The sequence below is a fragment of the Microcaecilia unicolor genome, chromosome 14, assembly GCF_901765095.1.
Source record: "Microcaecilia unicolor chromosome 14, aMicUni1.1, whole genome shotgun sequence".
Taxonomy (NCBI): Eukaryota; Metazoa; Chordata; class Amphibia; order Gymnophiona; family Siphonopidae; genus Microcaecilia; species Microcaecilia unicolor.
Window position 1 is genome coordinate 36,851,892 of NC_044044.1, and position 24,071 is coordinate 36,875,962.

At 44.6% G+C, this 24,071-nt stretch overlaps 1 protein-coding gene and 1 long non-coding RNA gene across 3 annotated transcripts; both read left to right on the plus strand.

The window, feature by feature from the left end:
* The first annotated feature begins 2,676 nt into the window (after positions 1–2,676).
* On the plus strand, positions 2,677–10,475 carry S100A6 (S100 calcium binding protein A6). Of its 2 annotated transcripts, none has more exons than XM_030187559.1 (3): positions 2,677–2,783; positions 9,734–9,900; positions 10,257–10,475. In XM_030187559.1, exons 2-3 carry the CDS (start codon positions 9,760–9,762, stop codon positions 10,389–10,391), a joined length of 276 nt encoding a protein of 91 aa, XP_030043419.1. In that variant the 5' UTR covers positions 2,677–2,783; positions 9,734–9,759; the 3' UTR covers positions 10,392–10,475. The 2 variants fall into 2 exon arrangements, with proteins under 2 accessions (XP_030043419.1, XP_030043420.1); XM_030187560.1 differs by having other exon boundaries at positions 2,679–2,783; positions 9,742–9,900.
* On the plus strand, positions 4,228–20,382 carry LOC115457888. Its single transcript, XR_003940011.1, has 3 exons — positions 4,228–4,374; positions 5,389–5,394; positions 20,372–20,382. It is a non-coding gene; the product is annotated as an uncharacterized LOC115457888 (long non-coding RNA).
* Positions 20,383–24,071: the final 3,689 nt, after the last annotated feature.

A 24,071-nucleotide genomic window follows, 5' to 3' on the forward strand; every position in this document is an offset into this window, starting at 1 on the left:
GCGTATTCTCTAAAGTACGTCTACATTTTATAGAATTGGCTTAAATTTCTGTGCAGTGTATAGAATACGCCAAGCGCCTCTCCACTTGACCAAATTTGGTGCGTCCATTTCGGTCATGTTTTACTTGGCGTAAATCCTGATGCCTAAATTAAACGCAGAGCGGGCGTAGAAACGCCCACATCCCACCCATGGCCACACCCCTTTTCCATCTATACGATTTTGAATTTAGACGCAGCACGTTGCAGAATACACAGAGAGTTGTGTGCGTAAATCTCAAGTAATGCCAATTAGTGCTCGTTAACATCTAATTAACAGCACTGATTAGCTAGTTAACCAGTGAAGTTATGTGCATTGTTATAGAATACACTTCGATTTCTGCGCAATATATAGAATCCTGGAGATATTGTCCATACCCACTAGGTTCTCCCCTTCCCCCCCAACATCACCAGTCACCCTCCCCAATGAAAACGGCCCCGAGAACTGGAGAGATCTCACTATGTGCCAAGACGCTCCCCGCCCCAGCCCAACCGTTCCAAATTAGCTGCTCAGCAAGAAGTTCAATAACATAAAAAAATACCATCATCTGCAAAATCCAAGCTAAACCAAATAGCAAATCATAACAATTCTAGAAAACAGAACAGCAACAAGCAAAAACAAATAACATCTCATCATGAGACGCTTCATTGCCTGTCCACGCAAAGATGTGTTCTGCAAGAAAGATGGATCCCAGAGTTTCTATGCGGTATCATGTGTCGTTGGAGGATTGATCATCCATAGTAAAGCAAACTAACCTGCACAGAGCAGAGGAAAAGTCATAAGTACATAAGTAATGCCACACTGGGAAAAGACCAAGGGTCCATCGAGCCCAGCATCCTGTCCCCGACAGCAGCCAATCCAGGTCAAGGGCACCTGGCAGCTTCCCAAACGTACAAACATTCCATACATGTTATTCCTGGAATTGTGGATTTTTCCCAAGTCCATTTAGTAGTGGTTTATGGACTTGTCCTTTAGGAAACCGTCTAACCTCTTTTTAAACTCTGCTAAGCTAACCGCCTTCACCACATTCTCCAGCAACAGTCCTAAACAAAGGCACAGAGGAGGTACCTTGCATGGACTGGCCACCCTGCTGCTCGTTAGCTGCTGTCTGCTACTATTAATTATTTTCTACTGATGTAATCGTGTATTGACTATGTCCAGGTTATTCTCACTGTACCTCACCTTAGGTAAATAAATCCTAATAAAGATATGTGCATTAATGCTTGTAAATACACGGTAATGCATAGATGTTTAAAATAAATCCAGCCCTATGTCAATTGGCTCACTTTTCTTTATGTGTTTTTTGATACCTTTAAGGAATTGTTATAGGTGGGTACAGCATGGCCTCCCTTTTTGTAAATCAATATTTGCACTTCCCCAGTAAGCCATATCTATCCATATGCTCAACAATTCTGTTTTTAGGAATAGTTTCTATCTACCCTTGCGCCCAACACTGACTTCAGGCTCACCAATCTGCAGCTTTCTGGAACACCTTGCCCTTGGGTTCAGTGACAGATTTTAATAACAGCTTACAAATTACCAGTAAGAGGTCTGAAATTTCATATTTGAGTTATTTCAGAGCTCTGGGTGAATACCATCAGGTCCTGGCAATTTGCTGCTCTACAGCCCATCAGTTTGTTCAAATACATCCTGATCTGTTTCAGCACCTCTGAATCATGACCTACAAATAATCATTCCAACGTGGATTCATTTAATTTTTCTATTTTCTTGTTCTGAGTGCCTCTTTTTACCCCCTGGCCATCCAGTGGTGCAATGGACTCTTTTGCAGGCTTCCAGTGTCTAATATCCTTTAAATAACTTTTATTACTTATTTATATTTTTAAACTTTATTTGTATTGAAATTTTATTTATTTATTTTTTCAATCGTTTACATCATTTTAATTTATTTCTGCCTGCTTGGCAAGCCTTTTTCAAATTCTCTGCTGACCTGCCTTGTTATTGCTTTATAACTAACTTGCAAGTTGTTGTGCCTTTTCCTATTCGTCTTGTTTGGACTTGATTTCCACATTTTATAGCCTGCTTTTTTGGTGTTAGGCACATTAATACTCTCTTTCACTCACCATTGCACCATGTTGACCACCGTTGTGTCTTCCTTTGGCATTTTGTAACCTGTGGATTACATTTTATCTGGGCTTCCACAACAGTATTTCTAAACTGTCTCCATGCCTCATGCAAACCTTCAACCCTTGTAATGGCTCTTTTTTATTTCTTTTTCTCATCTCCTCATTTTATCATAGTATTTCTTTTTAGAGTTAAATGGTTCTGCAATAATTTTACTTAATGTACTCTCTCCGGTGTTTATGTCAAATTTGATTATATTATGATCACTATTGCCAACTGGCCCCATCACGAAGTAGAAAAGAGTGAACCCAAAGCTGCCTATTCTGCAAGCTTTCTCCCAGCAGCACCATTTTCCTGAAGGGTCCGGAGGAGGGAAGGGCTCATAGGAGATTTCAAACTTTTCCTCCCTTTCTCTTTCTTCTTATAATTTAAGAAATCTTTCTCACAGCATGTCTGCTTTCATCTTCTTCCCTTCACTGCTAAGAGCAATGATTCAGCTTGGCTTAGGGCCAGACTGTTGCTGCTGCTGAGGCTGGAGGGGTGGGAGTGGAAGGTTTCCAGGGAGGGCTGGGCTGGGCTGGGCCAAGGTATAAATGAAGGAGTGCGGGCCTTGGCACTCCCCATCTGTGCCCAGCTACTGATCCTGATTCTTCTCATTCATCCTGGTAAGATTCAGTCCTTCTCTTTTCTATTCACTGCTGCAGGGAGTCTGTAATCTTCCTTCTTCAAGCTGCAGAAACTCTGTCCTGGGGTAAGAAATGCACTAGTTCTGTGTTAAGACAGCTCTGGAGAGTTAGACTGGAGTGCGTGGAGGCTCAGAAAATAAGGGCGTTTCCCCTGGCCAAAAGCTCCCTCTCAGCCTGTGCTCTTGACAGTGACTGAGAAGGACTCATGGAGCCAGGGACACAGGATTTAATGACCTCATCAGCATAGGGAAGGATAGTACTGAGTCTCCGGTTGCTATTTTATTCACAGAAAGTGCTCAGTGCTTTCTGGATTTCTTCTTTCCACCGATCAGGATCTCATATGCTAAACAATAGGTTTCCTCCTCAGCTGAACATATTTAATTGTGGTATACAAGGTTTGCAGCTTTATTAAATATATATGTTAGTGGAGCGACTGTTCATGCTTTCCAAAAATACTAGGACTAGGGGGCATGCGATGAAACTACAGTGTAGTAAATTTAAAACAAATCGGAGAAAAGTTTTCTTCACCCAACGCATAATTAAACTCTGGAATTCGTTGTCGGAGAATGTGGTGAAGGCGGTTAGCTTAGCAGAGTTTAACAAGGGGTTAGACGGTTTCCTAAAGGACAAGTCCATAAACCACTACTAAATGGACTTGGGAAAAATCCACAGTTCCAGGAATAACATGTATAGAATGTTTGTACGTTTGGGAAGCTCGCCAGGTGCCCTTGGCCTGGATTGGCCACTGTCGGGGACAGGATGCTGGGCTCGATGGACCCTTGGTCTTTTCCCAGTGTGGCATTACTTATGTAATTTGTGATATTCTTACCTAAACCCAGGGCTGCTGTGGGGGGGGGGGGGGGGGGGGGGGGGGAAGATTCCCTAGGCCAGGCCTCCAAGGAGGACCCAGCATCGGCCATAGAAAAGCCATTTTCTGCTTTTTTCTCAGTGATTCTGCAGCCAGCCTGTCAGCCTTGCTCAGTCAGATCCAGTGTCTTTCTCTCCCTTCCACCCCCCCCCCTCCAGTCCTCTACTTGCATTGGAGTCAATGGCTGGCAGCCAGCAGCGATTGAGAGAGACTGGTCTACCGGACATGAGTTCTCTTCCTGCTATGTCCCACCTATGTGGATACAGGAAGTCACTTCACAGGAGGCGGGACGTGGCAGGAAGAAGGACCCGTGGCCGGCAGAGCAGTCTCAATCGCTGCTCTCTGCCAGCCAGCCTATAACTTGACTGATGGCGGTGGTGGTGGAGCTCTTAAGATTATTTACCCCAGGCCCGACATTTTCTCTGGAGCCCTGCCCAAGCCAGTACTAGACCACACCCTTCCCTTCACCCAGATGGCTCCTGCCTTATTTATTTATGTATGTATTTTTTGTATACCTATTTCCTCTCTCACTCCTTTTCTCTGGGTTTTTGCTTTCAGCCACAGGGATGGAAAACAGGTTGAGCCTTTTAACCTCTACCTGCTGGCCTGCCGCCATCTTTTGCCCTTCCCCTTTCCCAGGTGTTACTGCTCTCTATCCACAGTTCATCACTTGAAAGAGGGACAACAACTGCCTAGTTAGTTGTTTCCTGGGCTCTTCCTTCCAGAGACTCTCAGCTTTGAGAAAAGGCAGCTGAGGGGTGATATGATAGAGGTATATAAAATAATGAGTGGAGTGGAAAAGATAGATATGGAGCGTCTGTTTACACTTTCCAAAAATACTAGGACAAGGGGGCATGCGATGAAGCTGGAGTGAAGTAAGTTTAAAACAAATAAGAGGAAATATTTCTTTACTCAGCGTGTAATTCGACTCTGGAATTTGTTGCCGGAGAATGTGGTTAAGGCGGTTAGTTTAGCAGAGTTTAAGAAAGGTTTGGACAGCTTCCTGAAGGAAAAGGCCATAGAATGTTATTAAATGGACGTAGGGAAAAATCCACTATCCCTGGAACAAGCAGTACAAAATGCTTTGCTCCGTGGATCTTGTCGGGTGATTGTGCCCTGGATGGGCCACTGTTGGAGACGGGGTGCTGGGCTGGATGGACCTTTGGTCTGTCCCAGTGTGGTGATGCTTAGGTCTTATTTCATAGCAAACGCTAAGAAATGCCAGCTGTTCCTCTCTCCTCTTCCTTTCCCTGTTTGAGGGGTCCTAGGTTTTTGCTATTAGGCCTTTCCTTTGGTTGGGGCACAGCCTGAGCACTTGTAGTCCTGTTTCTCGCTTGTCTCTAAATGCCTCTGTCCTGGGACTTCCTGACTGCCTTCAGCTTTGCAGGAGAAGACACGGCTACCACACTCCTCTACAGGAGAAGACTGAAAGAATCTCCTTCCCTTAGGATTAGAGACCTCCTTAGTCCTTACCCTGCTGCACCCACCTGGTGCCTTGTTCAAGGACAGACTGCAGGGATGGAAAAATAGTTCTAGAACTTGGATGCAAGCCAAAAATGTTTAGGTCCCAGGGCAAAAATCTATTTGTCTTTGTAATCTTTCTATTTATTTATGTTACAGCTTTGTTTTCCTGCCTTGCCTTGTTCTGTCTTTTGTTTTTTTGTTTTTTTTCTTTTTTTGTTTTCTGTCCAAAGGAGAGAAAGAAAGAAGTATGAGAAGGCTGTTGTTTCCCTCTGATAGCTTCTCATCAGGGGTCCTTATCCATGCCAGAATTTCAGATTTGGGAAGGGTAGCAGGACCCTGACTCCTAAGAGTTCTGAGTGGAATCTTTGTTGTGTTGTTCCTTTGTTTTTCTTGCTTGAGTGTTGATTTATTTGCTTTCTCCTTGTACTTATTACTCTGTTGTTCTTCACATTTTGTTTTTATACTTTTTCTTCTGGCCGCCAGGCAGTAGCAGCAGAGGGGAATTTGGGGCATTTTTGAACGCCTGCATGGACTTAGATAAAGCTGGTTCCCCATCATAACATTTTCAATACGTCTAGCGTCAAGTCCTTTTAGAATATAAGCGTTGCCTACTAGGACAGACTGACGGTCCATCAAGCCCGGATTTCCTGTTTCCAACAGTGGCCAGTCCAGGTTACAAGTACCTGGCAAGCTCCCAAAACAGTACAAATTTTATGCTGCTTATCCAAGAAAAAAGCAGTGGATTTTTCCCAAGTCCATCTTAATAATGGCTTCTGGATTTTTCTTTTAGGAAGCTATCCAAGCCTCTTTTTAAACCACACTCTCTGGCAATGAATTCCAGAGTTTCACTGCATCTATGTATTAGACTGACTTTTATCTACCTGCTGTGAAACTTGTCTTCCCAATGCAATCTTGTTGAATTCTCTCTGCTCTGAAACCTCCTGAGGTGTGATGTGAGTGGGGTATAAGCATCTGGTAAGCAGCCAGAGAAATCAGAAACTATCTACAACTTAGTAAGTGACCGCAGATAAAGACCTGAATGGTCCGTCCAGTCTGCCCAACTGTCACATTCATTATCAAGATTAAATCAACAATGATCATTTCTCTACTGAGCTATTTTTACCCTGGCAAAAGGGCCAAAAGTTTAGATTCAGGGGTAGATGCACTAAAAACCCCGTTAAAGCCCTTCCCTTACCGATTCCTTAGCGAATCGGTAAGCAACAGGAATGCATCAAGGAAATCGCATGCAAATGAGCTGGTCGCTGCTAGCTCATTTGCATGGGATTTCCTTCCAAGCCAGTCGGCCAGCTGAGCATGCGCAGAGCAGCCAAGCGTTATGCTGGCTGCTCTGCGCATGCCAAGGACGTCCTTTATGGACGACCTTCACTGAAAGAAAAAAAAAGTCATCCCCATAATCGGGAGGGAGATCAGGGGTACGAGGAGGCTCCCGATGCTGCTGGCAGCTATCGGCAGCTTCTGCTCTGGCCGTCTTGCTCCTTTCTGTCTGCCCCGGGGTGTTAGCAGCACGTCCGATGCCCCTCCTCCAGGTCTCTGTCAGCCAATCACAGCGCGTTTAGCTGTCACTGGTGTCAGCTAAACGCGCTGTGATTGGCTGAGAGAGACCTGGAGGAGGGGCTTAATCGAAAGAGACGTCCAAATAGTTTTTTGATTTGGACATCCTCGCACATCTCTCTCCGGCGGTGGTCATTACAGAAGGACACCCATCACAAAAACATCTGGGGGAAAACCAGGGACGTCCTTTTTTTTGTTACTGAAGGTCGTCCATGTTAGGCACTTTAGAAGGACAGCCCTGACGAGCACTTGGACGTTTCTTTTCCCGATTTTGTTTTTGGGTTAAATTTATAGAAATTTTTAGAGGCGAATAAATCCCGCGCAGCCCCAACGAGAGATAGAGACCTCCCGTTAGATTTTCCACAGTTAGGCAATCGGAAAACGGTAGTGCATCTCATTACAATACGATTTATACACATTATAATACTAAATTGCTCATCTGCATACCGTTAGCTGCCACCGTGATAGGACAATCCCCTTTTGTGCATGTCCTGGTTTACTACTTGCACGTTAAACTGGCAAGAACCAGTTTAAAACCCACGTTAATGGCTCCTTAAGTTTAGTGCATCTGGCCCTGAGTTTAGAAGCAGTGCTTTTGTTCCTAAGGACAAATTTCTTGCTACTTCAGGAAGGGGAAAAACCACAGGAAAAAAGCCAAAAAGATTCAAGGGAAAACTTTTGCAAAAAGTGCTGTCCACACATCTGCTTGGCAGTTCCAAATGCGAAGACTGGGTAAAAGCTCCCCATCTCATCAGTCTTTACTCACCTGAGTTTTCTCAGGAATAGTAGAGAGGTGTGTTAGCCGTGTTAGTCCCCTCTTAAAGGTAATCAATAGAAATCAAACAAAATTAAAACATGGAAAAGAAAATAAGACGATACCTTTTTTATTGGACATAACTTAATACATTTCTTGTAGCTTTCGAAGGTTTTGATCTGAGGAAGAAGGGCAACCTTCGAAAGCTAATCAAGAAATGTATTAAGTTATGTCCAATAAAAAAGGTATCATCTTATTTTCTTTTCCATGTTTTAATTTTGTTTGGCATCTCAGGAATAGCTAATTGTTGGGCAGAAATCAGTGTGAAACTGATCTTCCCGCTTTCTGCTGTTTTTCGTTGTACCATGTCAGAGTCGGAGCCACACAAAAATAGAGTCACCACAGAGGATCTAGTCCAGTGTAAACGGAGAGTCTCATATTCAAAGCATTGATGCTTCTAACTTTAAGCTCCTACATCAACCTCTTTTAAAAATGTATTATTTTATTTATTTATTAGGATTTATTTACCGCCTTTTTGAAGGAATTCACTCAAGACGGTGTACAGTAAGAATAGATCAAACATGAGCAATAGGCAATTACAGCAGTAAAAATATTCAAAAAAAATACAGAGTATGGCATTAGGGCTGATGTGCCTAGATTTATACTCAAAACGTCACTAAACTGCTAAATTTAAGAGCATAAAAAGTGGGTGGGATTTAGGGTGGGGAAAAGTTAGGAGCTTAGCACTGATTATCATTACTGAGCTCATAAATCTAGGCAAAGAAATCACAGGTTTAAATTTATGAGCATAACTTTTAAGCTCCTGAAAAGATGAAGTTTCAGCTGAAAATAGGCCACAAATTTAGGGGGTTAATTAGGAGCTCAGCATTTTCTGAATCAGGCCCATATTTTTGTTTAAATTGCTGCAGGCCATGAGGGTTGCACACATGATTTAATTACTGGACTTTCAGGGGAGTCATTCCATCAGGACTGCTGAGGGGGGGAGGGGCAAGTTTCCCCAGGGCCCCGGCCTGCAAGAAGGGCCTGTTGCCGCCCATAGAAAAGCCTCCCAGTTCTCTACTTGCAGAAACAGGAAGTTACTTCACAAGGAGGCGGGACGCAGCAGGAAGAAGGACCAGTGGCCGGCAAAGCAGTCTCTCTCGATCGCTGCTGCCTACCAGCCAATGACTCTACTTTTGACTGATGGTGCGGTGGTGGCAGGGCCCTTAAGATTGTCTCTCGGTGGCCCTGCATTCCATACAGCTTTTTCTGCGTGTAGAGCACGTTTTACACATAGAAAAGTGATCTTATATACACTAAATACGTCACAGAAGTATGTGCACTGACGAGATAGACTTTCCCGGGGTGTAGTGTGGGTGAACGCGGTGCAATGCACATGCACATTTTGTAAAATACGAGAGTGCATACGAGTGTGAACACGCACACATTCATACCTTCTTTGGAATATTTCTGCGCTACTGGGGTTGGTTCTGGGTCTTTGTAAACTCCTCATGTTTTTTTATGGAGGACAATGAAAGAGATCTGATGAAGGCACATGGGCATCTTTTCCTGACTTTGACATAGGTGCCCTGTAATACAATGATCCCCTTCTTGTGCATGATGGATTGCTCTAGATTCAAAAGCAAAACATGGGTTTCTTGATGCTGAAAGTCCAGGGGTCAAACATTGAGCCTGAGACCCATGGGTTCAGCATGAGTCCCCTTCTCAGCCCAGTCTCTAGGACACACACCCAGCCAATCAGGTTTTCAGGACACCCACAATGAATATGCATGAGATATCTGTAAGCACACTTCCACTACATGCAAATGTAGCTTATACCTAGCCATTGTGGCTATCTGGAAAACCTGACTGACTGGGAGTGTCTCAAGGACCGGGGTGAGAACTGTTAGGTTAGAGCAATGGGCTGAGAAGCAGGTAAGGCAGGGTTCAAAGCCTACTTCTGTCATTAGCACTGCTTCTGAAAAAGGTGTGAGCTAAAGGCAAAAAGATACATAAATATTGTACAAGGAAAGAAAAGTCAGGGTTAAGACCTGATGTTTCCAGAAAAGTGCAGCTCCTTGTCCTTGTTTGGCTCCATGCCTTCCAGGAGCTGCTAGTGAATCCCTGGGAGCAGAAACAGGAGGGGCAGTCCTGGCTTCAGATTGTGTAGGACTGAGTTCAAGGCACTGGAACTGCATTTCTTCCAAACTATGCCCCTATTCTTGTGCCATCTGACTTTCAGTTCCTTCGTCTCTCTTTCTCACTCCTCAGCTTGCCAGCTCCAACACCCTCAGAACATGTCTGTCCAAAACCTGGAGAGTGCTCTGAACTTCATAAGGCAGAAATTCTATTCGTACTCTGGGACCGACGGTGACAAGAGTACCCTGAGCGCCAACGAGCTTGGTGCCCTTGCCAGGAAGGAGTTTCCCAGCCTCTGCGTAAGTAACTCACTCCAGCAACCCTTCACCCTTTGCATGTCCAGCTTTCTTGCTTTTAAAGATGCCCTCTGTCAACTCATTTGATGCCGGTTCTGCAGGTGGAACAATTCTGTCTCTCCAGGTCTGTTGGGTGGGGGGGGGGGGGGGGGTGAGGGAGGTGGCACAGGGAAGGTAAGGTTGGAATTCCGTGGGCTATTTCCAGAGGTAAGGAAGTGCAACCCTAAACCAGGAATATGCAAATCCATGCCATGAAATGGTTCGAAAGAAGGGCACCAGGAGGGGGGTTGGCGCAGGCCTCTTAGCTTCCCTGCACATTTCCTCTCACTCATTAGCTCTTCTGTCTGTTCCCCTCACAGAGAGATCCCAAATCCGAGGAGGTGCTGAAGTCAGTGCTCATGGACATGGACATGGATGGCGACAAGAAGCTGAATTACAAAGAATTTGTTCTGTTCTTGGTCTGTCTGTCCATCGTAATGGATGAAGGCCATTGAGGGAAGAGACGGATCGGTTGCAGATTCTCTTCCATCCATCGGGCTGGGTTTATGTTTAAATAAAAGGCTTCTCTTTTTTCCAATGTTTCGTGTTGCATTTATTTCTGGACTGTGGGATAGGAGAAGTGGGGGACCTGGGCCTGTGCGGAAGGCAGTATGGGATCTCCACTGCTACTGTAGGTTTCATAGATTGGGCTACTCTTCCAGCTAAGGAGTGACCTCAAGCTTATGTAACATCCTTAAACAGTGCACTTTAAGGAGGGCCTCATTCCCACCAAAGCTGACCTCAGCTTTTTGAACAATCAGAACCTGCTTTAAGACTTGGCCTGGACATAGCCCTGCTGCCTTTAACTGGCAATCCGAATTTCAGATAAAACACTTAGAGGGCTGTGTGGTAGGGAGCCTATGCTCTAAAGCAAAACCCAACTTCATTTGTTTGGGCCGCAGAAGCTCAGCGGAAACACAGATTCCTCCAGCGGGATTGGAGCTTGAGCTGCTGGAAGCTCAGGTTGGTTCAGTGGTTTCAAGTCTCACAAGACCAAACCGAACTTCTGGTGTCGCACAGCTCAAGTTCACGGTTAGAGGAGTCGAAGCAGGGAACCCACCGGCGGAATCTGAACCCAAAGCCAGGTGAGGGGAAAGACTCTTCCCCTGAATAAGCAAGAACTACATATTGTGAGTAAACGATTGCAAACTAGTAAAAGCAACCCACAAGCCCAAACTTTGTGAGGTCATTGAACACGGAGGTTGCTTTCTTTTCTGAACTTGTTTTCATTTCTTAACTGCCTTGGCTTGCTGGACAGATTAGGCAATATATTAAACTCACATAATAAACATAAACATGATTATAAAATAATAACAACAAAAATCAAACCCAATCGCAAGAGCACGAATGAAAAGGGAGAGAAATAAAGGAGAATGAAGGACCAGGTATCTCTCCTCTGCTCATTTGGCTCTTGCAATGCGTATTTGTCCCGCTTTTTTTTTCACCCCACCCTCTTTCTACCCTTCCACCATTTCACTTCTACTCCCCCCTCTCGTGTGCTCCCAACACACTCCCTTCCCACTCCTTCCATATTCCTATCCCTCTCCTCTTTTCCCACCAGCTGGTCCCAGAAAATCATCATTACACAAATAGTTCTAACATTAATGACAAAAATTCAAGACAAGTGACATTGAAGACAACGACGGACTTTTTGTTTTCTTTAAGTCAACAGTTGACTTTGTTAACCAAGAAGCCAAAGGTCAACTGTAGGGTCCAGGCCACTGGCTACAAGGAAAAGTGCTTCATCTGTTTGTACAATAGAAAAATATCCCCCCTCCTCATCATCTGTTTCAGGAAGTGATCCACTTTCAACATGGACAGAGGTCAGAACATCTGGGGATTGGTGAAGGCTGGAAAGGGGGGTTCATGAGAGAGAGAAAGAGAGAGAGACCTGGGTGAAGGCTGGGAGAGGGCATGAAAGAGACGGAAAATATTATGAAACATTAAATGTGGCTCCCGATATGAAGCTGGACAGGCCTGCTCTAAAGGTTTAATTACAGACTTCCGCATAACCTAAGTACCATAGAGCCGGTGTAAAGTGCAGTGCGTCTATATACCCTCACCCCTATGCCAACCCCCTGCGAATACGTGCCGTGTCCCTTAAGTGGATATTTGCAGGTAAGTGCACAAAATCCATCGTTCTGCTGCTATTCTAAACCTGTACAGGCGTAAGAACATGTAAAGGTCAGCACTTGGATGACAGATCCTTTCCAATTACCCCACCCTCCCCTTCCTCTCACTCCTTTCTGGGCTAAACTGAGCAAACACTGGATGCATTTTCACTTCTCACAAGCTTTTATTTGTCACTAAATTTAGCTAAACATAAACACACGGGAACCATAACTGCATTTCACAAGCTCAAATAAAAAACAATGACCAGAAGCCAAGAATGAAGACAGGGACCAGAGACAACACAAGTCACTTTCAAATAAACACCCTTAAATGCGGATACACAGAGCTCTCTTTCCAGACCTTCAACCCAGTAACACACAGAGCTGTCTCTTCCTACTCCACCTAATGAATCAGACCCTCAACCCAGTAACACACAGAGCTGTCTCTTCCTACTCCACCTAATGAATCAGACCCTCAACCCAGTAACACACAGAGCTGTCTCTTCCTACTCCACCTAATGAATCAGACCCTGAACCCAGTAACACACAAAGTTGTCTCTTCCTACTCCACCTAATGAATCAGACCCTGAACCCAGTAACACACAAAGTTGTCTCTTCCTACTCCACCTAATGAATCAGACCCTCAACCCAGTAACACACAAAGTTGTCTCTTCCTACTCCACCTAATGAATCAGACCCTCAACCCAGTAACATACAGAGCTGTCTCTTCCTACTCCACCTAATGAATTAGACCCTGAACCCAGTAACACACAAAGCTGTCTCTTCCTACTCCACTTAATGAATCAGACCCTGAAGTCAGTAATAGACACAATAACATAGTAATGTAGTAGATGATGGCAGATGAAGGACCTGTATGGTCCATGCAACCTGCCCAACAGGATAACCTCATAGCATAAAGTATGATGTGATACTACACATGAATACTTGATCTTGATTTTGCTTTGCTATTTTCAGGACACAGACCGTAGGAGTCTGCCCAGCACTGGCTTTGCTTCCCAATTACTCATGTTGCCATCTGGCTTGTTTGGTTCCATATCTTCTACACAGGATTCCTTTGTGTTTATCCCGCACATTTTTAAATTCTGTTACCGTTTTCATCGCCACCACCTCATGTGGGAGGACATTCCAGGTATCTACCACCCTCTCCGTGAAAAAATACTTCCTGACATCTTTTTTGAGTCTGCCCCCCTTCAACCTCAATTCATGTCCTCTGGTTTTACCACCTTCCCATCTACGGAAAAGGTTCGTTTGCAGATTAATACCTTTCAAATATTTGAACGTCTGTATCATATCACCCTTGTTTCTCCTTTCCTCCAGGGTATACATGTTCAGGTCAGCAAGTCTCTCCTTATAAGTTTTGTAACGCAAATCCCATACCATTTTTGTAGCTTTTCTTTGCACCGCTTCAATTCTTTTTACATCCTTAGCAAGATACGGCCTCCAAAAACTGAACACAATACTCCAGGTGGGGCCTCACCAATGACTTATACAGGGGCATTAACACCTCCTTTTTTCTGCTGGTCACACCTTTCTCTATACAGCCTAGCAGCCTTCTAGCTACGGCCACCGACTTGTCACACTGTTTCGTCGCCTTCAGATCCTCAGATACTATCACCTCAAGAACCCTCTCCCCATCTATACATATCAGACTGTCACCGCCTAACAAATTTGTCTCCTGTGGATTTCTTCTCCCTAAGTGCATCACTTTGCATTTCTTCCAGGGGAGATCCGGGAAATTATAGACCAGTGAGTCTGATGTCGGTGCCAGGGAAAATGGTAGAGGCTATTATCAAAAACAAAATTACAGACCACATCCAAGGACATGGATTACTGAGACCAAGTCAGCACGGCTTTAGTGTGGCCTGACCAATTTACTTCAATTCTTTGAAGGAGTAAACAAACATGTGGACAAAGGGGAGCCGGTTGATATTGTGTATCTGGATTTTCAAAAGGCGTTTGACAAGGTACCTCATGAAAGGCTACAGAGGAAATTGGAGGGTCATGGGATAGGAGGAAATGTCCTATTGTGGATTAAAAACTGGTTGAAGGATAGGAAACAGAGAGTGGGGTTAAATGGGCAGTATTCACAATGGAGAAGGGTAGTTAGTGGGGTTCCTCAGGGGTCTGTGCTAGGACCGCTGCTTTTTAATATATTTATAAATGATTTAGAGATGGAAGTAACTAGCGAGGTAATTAAATTTGCTGATGACACCAAGTTATTCAAAGTCGTTAGCTCGCGACAGGATTGTGAAAAATTACAGAAGGACCTTACGAGACTGGGAGACTGGGCGGCTAAATGACAGATGATGTTTAATGTGAGCAAGTGCAAGGTGATGCATGTGGGAAAAAAGAACCCGAATTATAGCTACGTCATGCAAGGTTCCACGTAGGAGTTACGGACCAAGAAAGGGATCTGGGTGTCGTCGTCGATAATACACTGAAACCTTCTGTTCAGTGTGCTGCTGCGGCTAGGAAAGCGAACAGAATGTTGGGTATTATTAGGAAAGGTATGGAAAACAGGTGTAAGAATGTAATAATGCCCTTGTATCGCTCCATGGTGCAACCGCACCTCAAGAAAGATACAGTAGAATTGGAAAAGGTGCAGCGAAGGGCGACTAAAATTATAGCGGGGATGGGACGACTTCCCTATGAAGAAAGACTAAGGAGGCTAGGGCTTTTCAGCTTGGAGAAGAGACGGCTGAGGGGAGACATGATAGAGGTATATAAAATGAGTGGAGTGGAACAGGTGGATGTGAAGTGTCTGTTCACGCTTTTCAAAAATACTAGGACTAGGGAGCATGTGATGAAACTAGTGTAGTAAATTTAAAACAAATCAGAGAAAATCTTTCTTCACCCAATGTATAATTAAACTCTGGAATTCGTTGCCACAGAACGTGGTGAAGGCTGGGCTCGATGGACCCTTGGTCTTTTCCCAGTGTGGAATTACTTATGTACTTGAATTTTAATTGCCAAACCTTAGACCATTCTTCTAGCTTCTGTAGATCCTTTTTCATGTTTTCCCTCCCGGGTGTCCACTCTGTTACAAATCTTAGTATCATCCGCAAAAAGGCAAACTTTACCTTCTAACCCTTCGGCAATGTCACTCACAAATATATTGAACAGAATCGGCCCCAGCACCGATCTCTGAGGTTCTCCACTACTCACCTTTCCCTCCTCCGAGTGAACTCCATTTACCACCACCCTCTGTCGTCTGTCTGTCAACCAGTTCCTAATCCAGTTCACCACCTTCAGGACCTATCTTCAGCCCATCGAGTTTATTTAAAAGCCTCCTGTGGGGAACCGTGTCAAAAGCTTTGCTAAAATCTAAGTAGATTACGTCTATAGCATGTTGATGATTCAATTCTCCAGTTACCCAATCAAAGAATTCAATGAGATTCGTTTGGCACGATTTCCCTCTGGTAAAACCATGTTGTCTCGGATCTTGCAACTTATTGGCTTCCAGGAAATTCACTATCCTTTCCTTCAGCATCGCTTCCATTACTTTTCCAATAACCGAAGTGAGGCTTACCGGCCTGTACTTTCCAGCTTCTTCCCTATCACCACTTTTGTGAAGAGGGACCACATCCGCCGTTCTCCAATCCCTCAGAACCTCTCCTGTCTCCAAGGATTTATTAAACAAATCTTTAAGAGGACCCGCCAGAACCTCTCTGAGCTCCCTCAATATTCTGGGGTGGATCCCGTCCGGTCCCATGGCTTTGTCCACCTTTAGCTTTCCAAGTTGTTCATACACACTCTCTTCTGTGAACGGTGCTATATCCACTCCATTCTCAAATGTACTTTTGCCAGTCCCTCATGGTCCTTCTCCAGGATTTTCTTCAGTGAAAACAGAACAAAAGTATCTATTTAGCAAATTGGCTTTTTCTTCATCATTATCTACATAGCGTTTCACTGTATCTTTTAGTCTCACAATTCCCTTTTTAGTCTTTCTCCTTTCACTAATATACCTGAAGAAATTTTTGTCTCCCCTTCTTACATTTCTAGCCATTTGTTCTTCCGCTTGCGCCTTCGCCAGACGTACCTCTCTCTTGGCTTCTTTCAGTTTCATCCGGTATTCCTCCCCGTGTTCCTCCTCTTGAGATTTTCTATATTTCTGGAACGCCAACTCTTTAGCCTTTATTTTCTCAGCCACTTGCTTGGAGAACCATATCGGTTTCCTTTTCCTCTTGCTTTTATTTACTCTCCTTACATATACTGTCAATCATACTTTAATGACTGAATTTACTTTTTACCTTTGGTCTGACTGATTCTGTTTACTTATTGTGGAAGCGTGGAATGGCCTTCCGGTGGAGGTTGTGGAGACCAGGACTGTGACTGAATTTAAGAAAGCATGGGATCCCTTAGGAAAAGGAAGAGTTAGTGGTGACGGAGGACGGCAGACTGGATGGGCCAGTTGGCCTTTATCTGCCATCATGTTTGTACGTTTCTATTTAAAGATAATTCATTTTCAAATCCTTGGCGTTCACTGCGTGGAGTTCCTCAGGGGTCTCCCTTGTCTCCCGTACTATACAATTTACATATGAGTACATTAGGTCGACTCGCTTTTCAAGATGATGCTAAACTTTGGTCTTACACAGTCACAGATAATATTTTCCTCTTGGTCTCGGTAGATACTGTTTTGGAAATGTTTTATTCTAAACTTAATGAGTATGTTGAGAAAATAACTGATCGGTCTAAAGCTTTAAAATTCAAACTATGCTTTGGTTTGGTCTTCATCAATCAGTTCTTCCACAGACATGTCTTTTTTCTATTAAAGTTGAGTGGGAGTCTAGAGTGCTGGATGTTATCCTTGATACCTCACTTTCAATGGAATCTCAAATTAAGAATATTGTGCGTAAAGCTTACTTCAAGTTGAAACAATTACGTTTAATTCGTTCATATTTTTCATTTTGAGCACTTTAAAATTATAGTTCAGTTGTCTGTTCTTTCATTACTTGATTACAGTAATTCTTTCGAGATTGGACTGACAATTAAACAGATGTCTAGACGTCAGATGATTCAGAACTCAGCAGCCAGCAGCTCTCACATTATGAGAGCCTGTCCCCTTTGGTAGCTGATCTGCATTTGCTGATGGTTCGAGAGAGGATTAATTTTAAGATACTATCCTGCTTATAATCGAATGAGAAAAACGCCCAAGTTCCGACCTAAATCGGGAGATGGACGTTTATCTCACAAAAACGAATAACGCGGTATAATCGAAAGCCGAACTTGGACGTTTTCAACTGCACTCCATCGCGGAAGCGTACAAAGTTGACGGGGGCGTGTTGGAGGCATGGTGAAGGCGGGACTGGGGCGTGGTTATCACCCGAACAGAGATGGGCGCCTTTCGCCGATAATGGAAAAAAAGTATGCGTTTGTAGCTAGAATTTAGGGCACTTTTCCTGGACCCTGTTTTTTCCACAAATAAGGCCCCAAAAAGTGCCCTAAATGACCAGATTACCCCCAGAGGGAATCGGGGATGACCTCCCCTGACTCCCCCAGTGGTCACTAACCCCCTCCCACCACAAAACATGATGTTTCACAACTTTTTATTTTCACCCTCCCTGGCAGCAGTATGCAGGTCCCTGGAGCAGTTGTTAGGGGGTGCAGTGGACTTCAGGCAGGTGGACCCAGGCCCATCCCCCCCTACCTATTACATTTGTGCTGCTTAATGCTTATTAGTCGTCCAACCCCCCCAAACCCACTGTACCCACATGTAGGTGCCCCCCTTCACCCCTTAGGGCTATAGTAATGGTGTAGACTTGTGGGCAGTGGGTTTTGAGGGGGATTTGGGGGGCTCAACACACAAGGGAAGGGTGCTATGCACCTGGGAGCTCTTTTACCTTTTTTTTTTTTTTTTGTAAAAGTGCCCCCGGTTGGTGTCCTGGCATGTGAGGGGGATCAGTGCACTAAGAATCCTGGCCCCTCCTACGAACAAATGCCTTGGATTTATTTGTTTTTGAGCTGGGTGCTTTCATTTTCCATTATCACTGAAAAACAAAAATGCCCAGCTCACAAATTGTCGAATAAAACATGGACGTCTATTTTTTTTGAAAATACGGTTCAGTCTGCCCTTTCATGGACCCGTTTTCGGAGATAAACGCCCATGGAGATAGACGTTTTCGTTCGATTATGCCCCTCTATACGTCTTGTTTTTAAATTTTTGCATGGAATTTGCTCTACTGATGTTTAGATGAATTTAAGCTCTTAAAGAATTTTATCACATCAAGAACATGTAATATTTTGTGATTGGTATTTCCCTCAACTAAAGGTATTCGTTTTAAAGCATTATTTTCCAGATTTTTTTGTATTCTCTGCTATTTACTTATGGAATAGATTACCAGTTCAGCTTTGATTAATAATGGATCTTTTTGCTTTTTGAAAAGCTTAAAAAACTTATCTTTTTCCCTATTATAAATAATTGTAATACTTTTTCTGCTCTGATAGACAGAGCTGTCTCTCCCCTCTGCAGCTTAGTGTCACACAAAGCTGTCTCTCTAGCTCCAGCTAATGAATCAGACCCTGAACACAGTGACAGACAGAGCTGTCTCTCCCCTCTGCAGCTTAGTGTCACACAAAGCTGTCTCTCTAGCTCCAGCTAATGAATCAGACCCTGAACACAGTGACAGACAGAGCTGTCTCTCCCCACTCCAGCTAATGAATCAGACCCTGAACACAGTGACAGACAGAGCTGTCTCTCCCCTCTGCAGCTTAGTGTCACACAAAGCTGTCTCTCTAGCTCCAGCTAATGAATCAGACCCTGAACACAGTGACAGACAGAGCTGTCTCTCCCACTCCAGCTAATGAATCAGACCCTGAACACAGTGACAGACAGAGCTGTCTCTCCCACTCCAGCTAATGAATCAGACCCTGAACACAGTGACAGACAGAGCTGTCTCTCCCCTCTGCAGCTTAGTGTCACACAAAGCTGTCTCTCTAGCTCCAGCTAATGAATCAGACCCTGAACACAGTGACAGACAGAGCTGTCTCTCCCACTCCAGCTAATGAATCAGACCCTGAACACAGTGACAGACAGAGCTGTCTCTCCCCTCTGCAGCTTAGTGTCACACAAAGCTGTCTCTCTAGCTCCAGCTAATGAATCAGACCCTGAACACAGTGACAGAGCTGTCTCTCCCACTCCAGCTAATGAATCAGACCCTGAACACAGTGACAGACAGAGCTGTCTCTCCCCTCTGCAGCTTAGTGTCACACAAAGCTGTCTCTCTAGCTCCAGCTAATGAATCAGACCCTGAACACAGTGTCACACAAAGCTGTCTCTCTAGCTCCAGCTAATGAATCAGACCCTGAACACAGTGACAGACAGAACTGTCTCTCCCACTCCAGCTTATGATTCAGCCCCTGAAGTTAGTGACAGACAGAACTGTCTCGCCCCTTCTGCAGCTAATGAATCATGTTCTACAACTAGTGTCACACAGAACTGTCTCTCTAGCTCCAGCTCATGATTCAGTCTGTGCCTGAAAGGGCAGTCAGAATTTAGGATGCAGCAGAATCAAGATTTCCAGCCCCAAAGTGAGATGCTTGTGGTATTTGGAGAGGGGGGGGGGGGGGGGGGGGGGAGGGGGATAGTACAATATACTGAGAGGAAGTCAATCGAAGTGCAATGGTGACACCCAGTGGCCAGATTCAAACTTTTTTTTTTTTTTTTCAGGGATCTTGAAGGAACTGTGGTGTCTGGCTCTCTGCAAAGGCCTCTTGCTATTCTGCTGTTAAGAGAGCTGAAAAGAGCTTTAAAATACAGGAAGCACCCTAGGAGTGTTAATGCAGCAAATTCCAGCCCTGGTTCAGTGAATCGGAAGCCTAAAGAAGCAGATAGGAACATAAGAGTAGCCATACTGGGTCAGACCAGTGGTCCATCTAGCCCAGTATCCTGCTTCCAGCAGTGGCCAATCCAGGTCACAAGTACCTGGCAGAAACCCAGTTAGTAACACCATTCCATGCTACCAATCCCAGGACAAGCAGTGGCTTCCCCTATGTCTATCTCAATAACCAACTATGGACTTTTCCTCCAGGAACTTGTCAAAACCTTTTTTAAACCCAGATACATTAACCGCTGTTACTACGTCCTTTGACAAAGAGTTCCAGAGCTTAACTATTCTGTAAGTGAAAAAATATTTCCTCCTATTTGTTTTAAAAGTATTTCCATGTAACTTCATTGAGTGCCCCCTAGTCTTTGTACTTTTGGAACCAGTACAACATTGATTTACTTCTACTCGTTCTACACCACTCAGGATTTTGTAGACCTCAATCATATCTCACCTCATCCGTCTATTTTCCAAGCTGAAGAGCCCTAACCTCCATAGCCTTTCCTCATACAAGAGGAGTTCCATTCCCTTTATCGTTTTGGTCGCTCTTCTTTGAACCTGTTCTAATTCCGCGATATCTTTTTTGAGATACAGCAACCAGAACTGAACTCAATACTCAAGGTGTAGTCGCACCATGGAGCGATACAGAGGCATTATAGTATTTTTGGTCTTATTCAGAATCCCTTTCCTAATAATTCCTAGCATCCTGTTTGTTTTTATGGCTGCCGCACATTGAGCAAAAGATTTCAGCATATTATCTACAATGATACCCAGATCTTTTTCTTGGTTGCTGACCTCCCAAGGTGGACCCTAGTATCAGGTAACTATGGTTCGGATTATTCTTCCCAATGTGCATCACCTTGCATTTGTCCTCATTAAATTTCATCTGCCATTTGGATGCCCAGTCTTCCAATTTCCTAAGGTCTTCCTGCGATATTTCACAGTCCGCACATGTTTTAACATGGCGGCAGATAAAGATCTGTACGGTCCATCCAGTCTGCCCAACAAGATAAACTCATCACATATGGTATGTGATACTTCACTTGTACTCCTGGTCTTGATTTGTCCTTGCCATTTTCAGGGCATGGTCCGTAGAAGTCTGTCCAGCACTGTCTTTGTTTTCCAACTTCTGAAGCTGACGTTGTCCAGCCACAATCACAGCACAGACTTTAAATGTTTGCCCAGTACTAGCTTTGCTTCCCAATTGCAGGTGTTGGTTCCTAATCTCTGCTAAGTTTCTTTGGATCCATTCCTTCTAAGCAGGATTCCTTTGTGCTTATCCCACGCATTTTTGAATTCCGTTACCATTTTCATCTCCACCACCTCCTCTGGGAGGACATTCCTGGTATCTATCACCCTCTCTGTGAAAAAAATACTTCCTGACATTATTCCTGAGTGACGTCTACCCTCTTTCATCCTCAATTCCTCTAGTTCTAGCGCGTTCCCGTCTCTGGAAAAGTTTTGTTTGCGGATTAATATCTTTCAAATATTTGAACACCTGTATCATATTGAATAGTTTTGTCATCTGCAAATTTAAACACCTCACTCGACGTTCCGATTTCCATATCTACTATAATAATTTGCACCTCCAACGTTCTGAAGCTGACTGCCAGGAAGTTGAAGCCCGGTTCGTAATGTCTGAAACCTTCTGGTGATGTCACCGTGTTGCTTGGGAAACCGCAACGCGACTCAAGCCGATGCACCCTTTTGAGGGTCACCTACTTTTCAACCTTTATAGAATTACCTTTAATGTATTCTCTAGATAACTTTTCTTGGACCGGCATAAGAATGATCAAAACCTGGAAAGAATTTTGTTGGGTTTGGAAACAGTACCCTTCATTTCTGAACCCATACATATATTTTATAAGGCAAAATAAATCTGGTAACATCTCCATCCCCTCCCAGTTCAGCAGTGCCAGCCCCCCCTGTACGTCACCCCCCTCCCTCTGTCTCTGTGGCCTCCGAGTGCAAGGAGGACGTGTGCGAGTGCCCCAGCCCTTCATACGTGGCAGCTGCTGTTTAAAAAGTTTTACCTCCGGCTCGGCCGGCAACACTCAAGTCCACCAAGTACAGACGCCGCTTCAAGACAGGCTGTGGTTCGCTGTTCCTCTGGTCCCACCATTCGGCAAACAGGAAATGAGGGCGGGACCAGAGGAACAGCGAACCACAGCCTGTCTTGAAGCGGCGTCTGTACTTGGTGGACTTGAGTGTTGCCGGCCGAGCCGGAGGTAAAACTTTTTAAACAGCAGCTGCCACGTATGAAGGGCTGGGGCACTCGTACACGTCCTCCTTGCACTCGGAGGCCACAGAGACAGAGGGAGGGAGGCGCTGGGCGGCGGAAATTGGAGAGGGGGGTCCTGAGACAAGGGGGGGTCTTGAGATGAGAGAGAGGGGGGAGGGGGTGGAGGTCCTGAGATGAGAGGTGGGAAGGGGTCCTCAGACGAGAGAGGGTAGGGGGGGTCCTGTGGGGAGGGGGGTCGGAGGGGGGAGGATGAGGAAGGGGAGGGAGAGGGGGGAAGGGGAGGAGGAGTAGGGAGGGGGCCCTGGAACCTTGCTAGCGCCCGTTTCCTTTCTGTTGGAAACGGGCCTCTTTTACTAGTCATTTATAAATATGTTGAATAGCACCAGTCCCAGTACTGATCCCTGTGGCACTCCACTGTTCACCCTCCTACATTGAGAGAAGTGACCATACCCTCTGTCTTCTGTCCAGTAACCAATTCTTAATCCACACCAGAACATTGCCTCCTATTCCATGACTCTCTTATTTTCTCAGGAGGCTCTCATGTGGAACTTTATCAAAAGCTCTTGGCCACCCTCTAATCTTCAGGTACTACGGATGATTTTAACAACAGTTTACAAATTCCTAACAGCAGATCAGCAATTTCATGCTTGAGTTGTTAGAGTACCCTTAGATGTATGCCATCCGGTCCAGGTGATTTTACTACTCTTTAATTTGTTGATTTGGCTCAGTACATCTTCCAGGTTCATCAAGATTTCTTTCAGTTCCTCCGCATCATCACCCTTGAAAACCATTGATGGAAGATGTCTGTCAAAAAGAAACCAAAAGATAAGGAACAAAACAGATTCAAGTGACCACTGAGACTATGTGGGAGCTTAAAACTTGGTTTTGAGGGAAAGGATAGCGGTTTGATTACAATTAGGGTTAGCAATATGTTTTGAGATAATTGGGGCTCAATTTTTAGATAAAAAAAGGAAGTGGAATGGGGAACCCTGGGGAGATTTTGGATGCACCAGGGGCAGGAGCAACAGGAGAAGGGAGACCAGATTAGGGAGCAGAGTGACTGTTCCAGAGCTGCCAAGTTACTCATTCCAGGAGGGAGACTTTTTGGCCAGTCCTGGCTTTAAACTTACATCCCAAAGTAGTATAGAATTTGTAGTCTATGATTCTATCCATTGAAATCAGTGCTACAGAATGAGATTGGCAGAAATCCAGGACTGGCTAAAAAGTCCCCCTCCAGGAATGGGTAACATAATAGCTTGTCCCTGCTCTGCTCCAGGCTAACTCCGTCCCCTTCTCTTCCCTGCAGACTGCATGGAAGGGAAGGCCCGGAGCTGAACATCCTGCTCCTCTGGAGTCTGAAAAGTGCTGAAGAGACTGTATTCCAGGTCGTTCCAGCAGAAGGTTTAATTAGGGGCAAAGTTAGGGGGTAGGATAGCAGGCTGGGGTTAATGAGTGCTACCTCTATGACTAGAGTCAGTGCTACTGTTGGGTTCTTGTTAGGTTAGGGTTCTGAGTTTGGCCATTTATACTAAAACCAAATGGGTGAGACTCCCAGAGCTGGGCAGCTGCTGTCCTTCCTTATACCAGCAGAGGGCACCCAGAGCTTGGAAATCTACAGTTCTGCATATTCCAAACCTGCTACTCCAGATTAACCAAGGAAGGTACCTGGTCTGTTTACATGAAACACTCTAATAAATAGTCAGTTTGAGTTTCTCTTACTACAGATAGAATTGCTAGCAATGGGGAAATTCAGGTGTAGACTGACAAAGTTTCAGATTACATATGTGAGTTTCCTGATAAGTGGTGGATAGGCAGAGAGTTTATAGGAAGAAACCACAGACCCATGTGAAGTAATTTATTTATTTACTAGTAAAAGAAGCCCGTTTCAGAGCAAATGAAACGGGCGCTAGCAAGGTTTTGTCGCCAACACCCCCCTCCCTC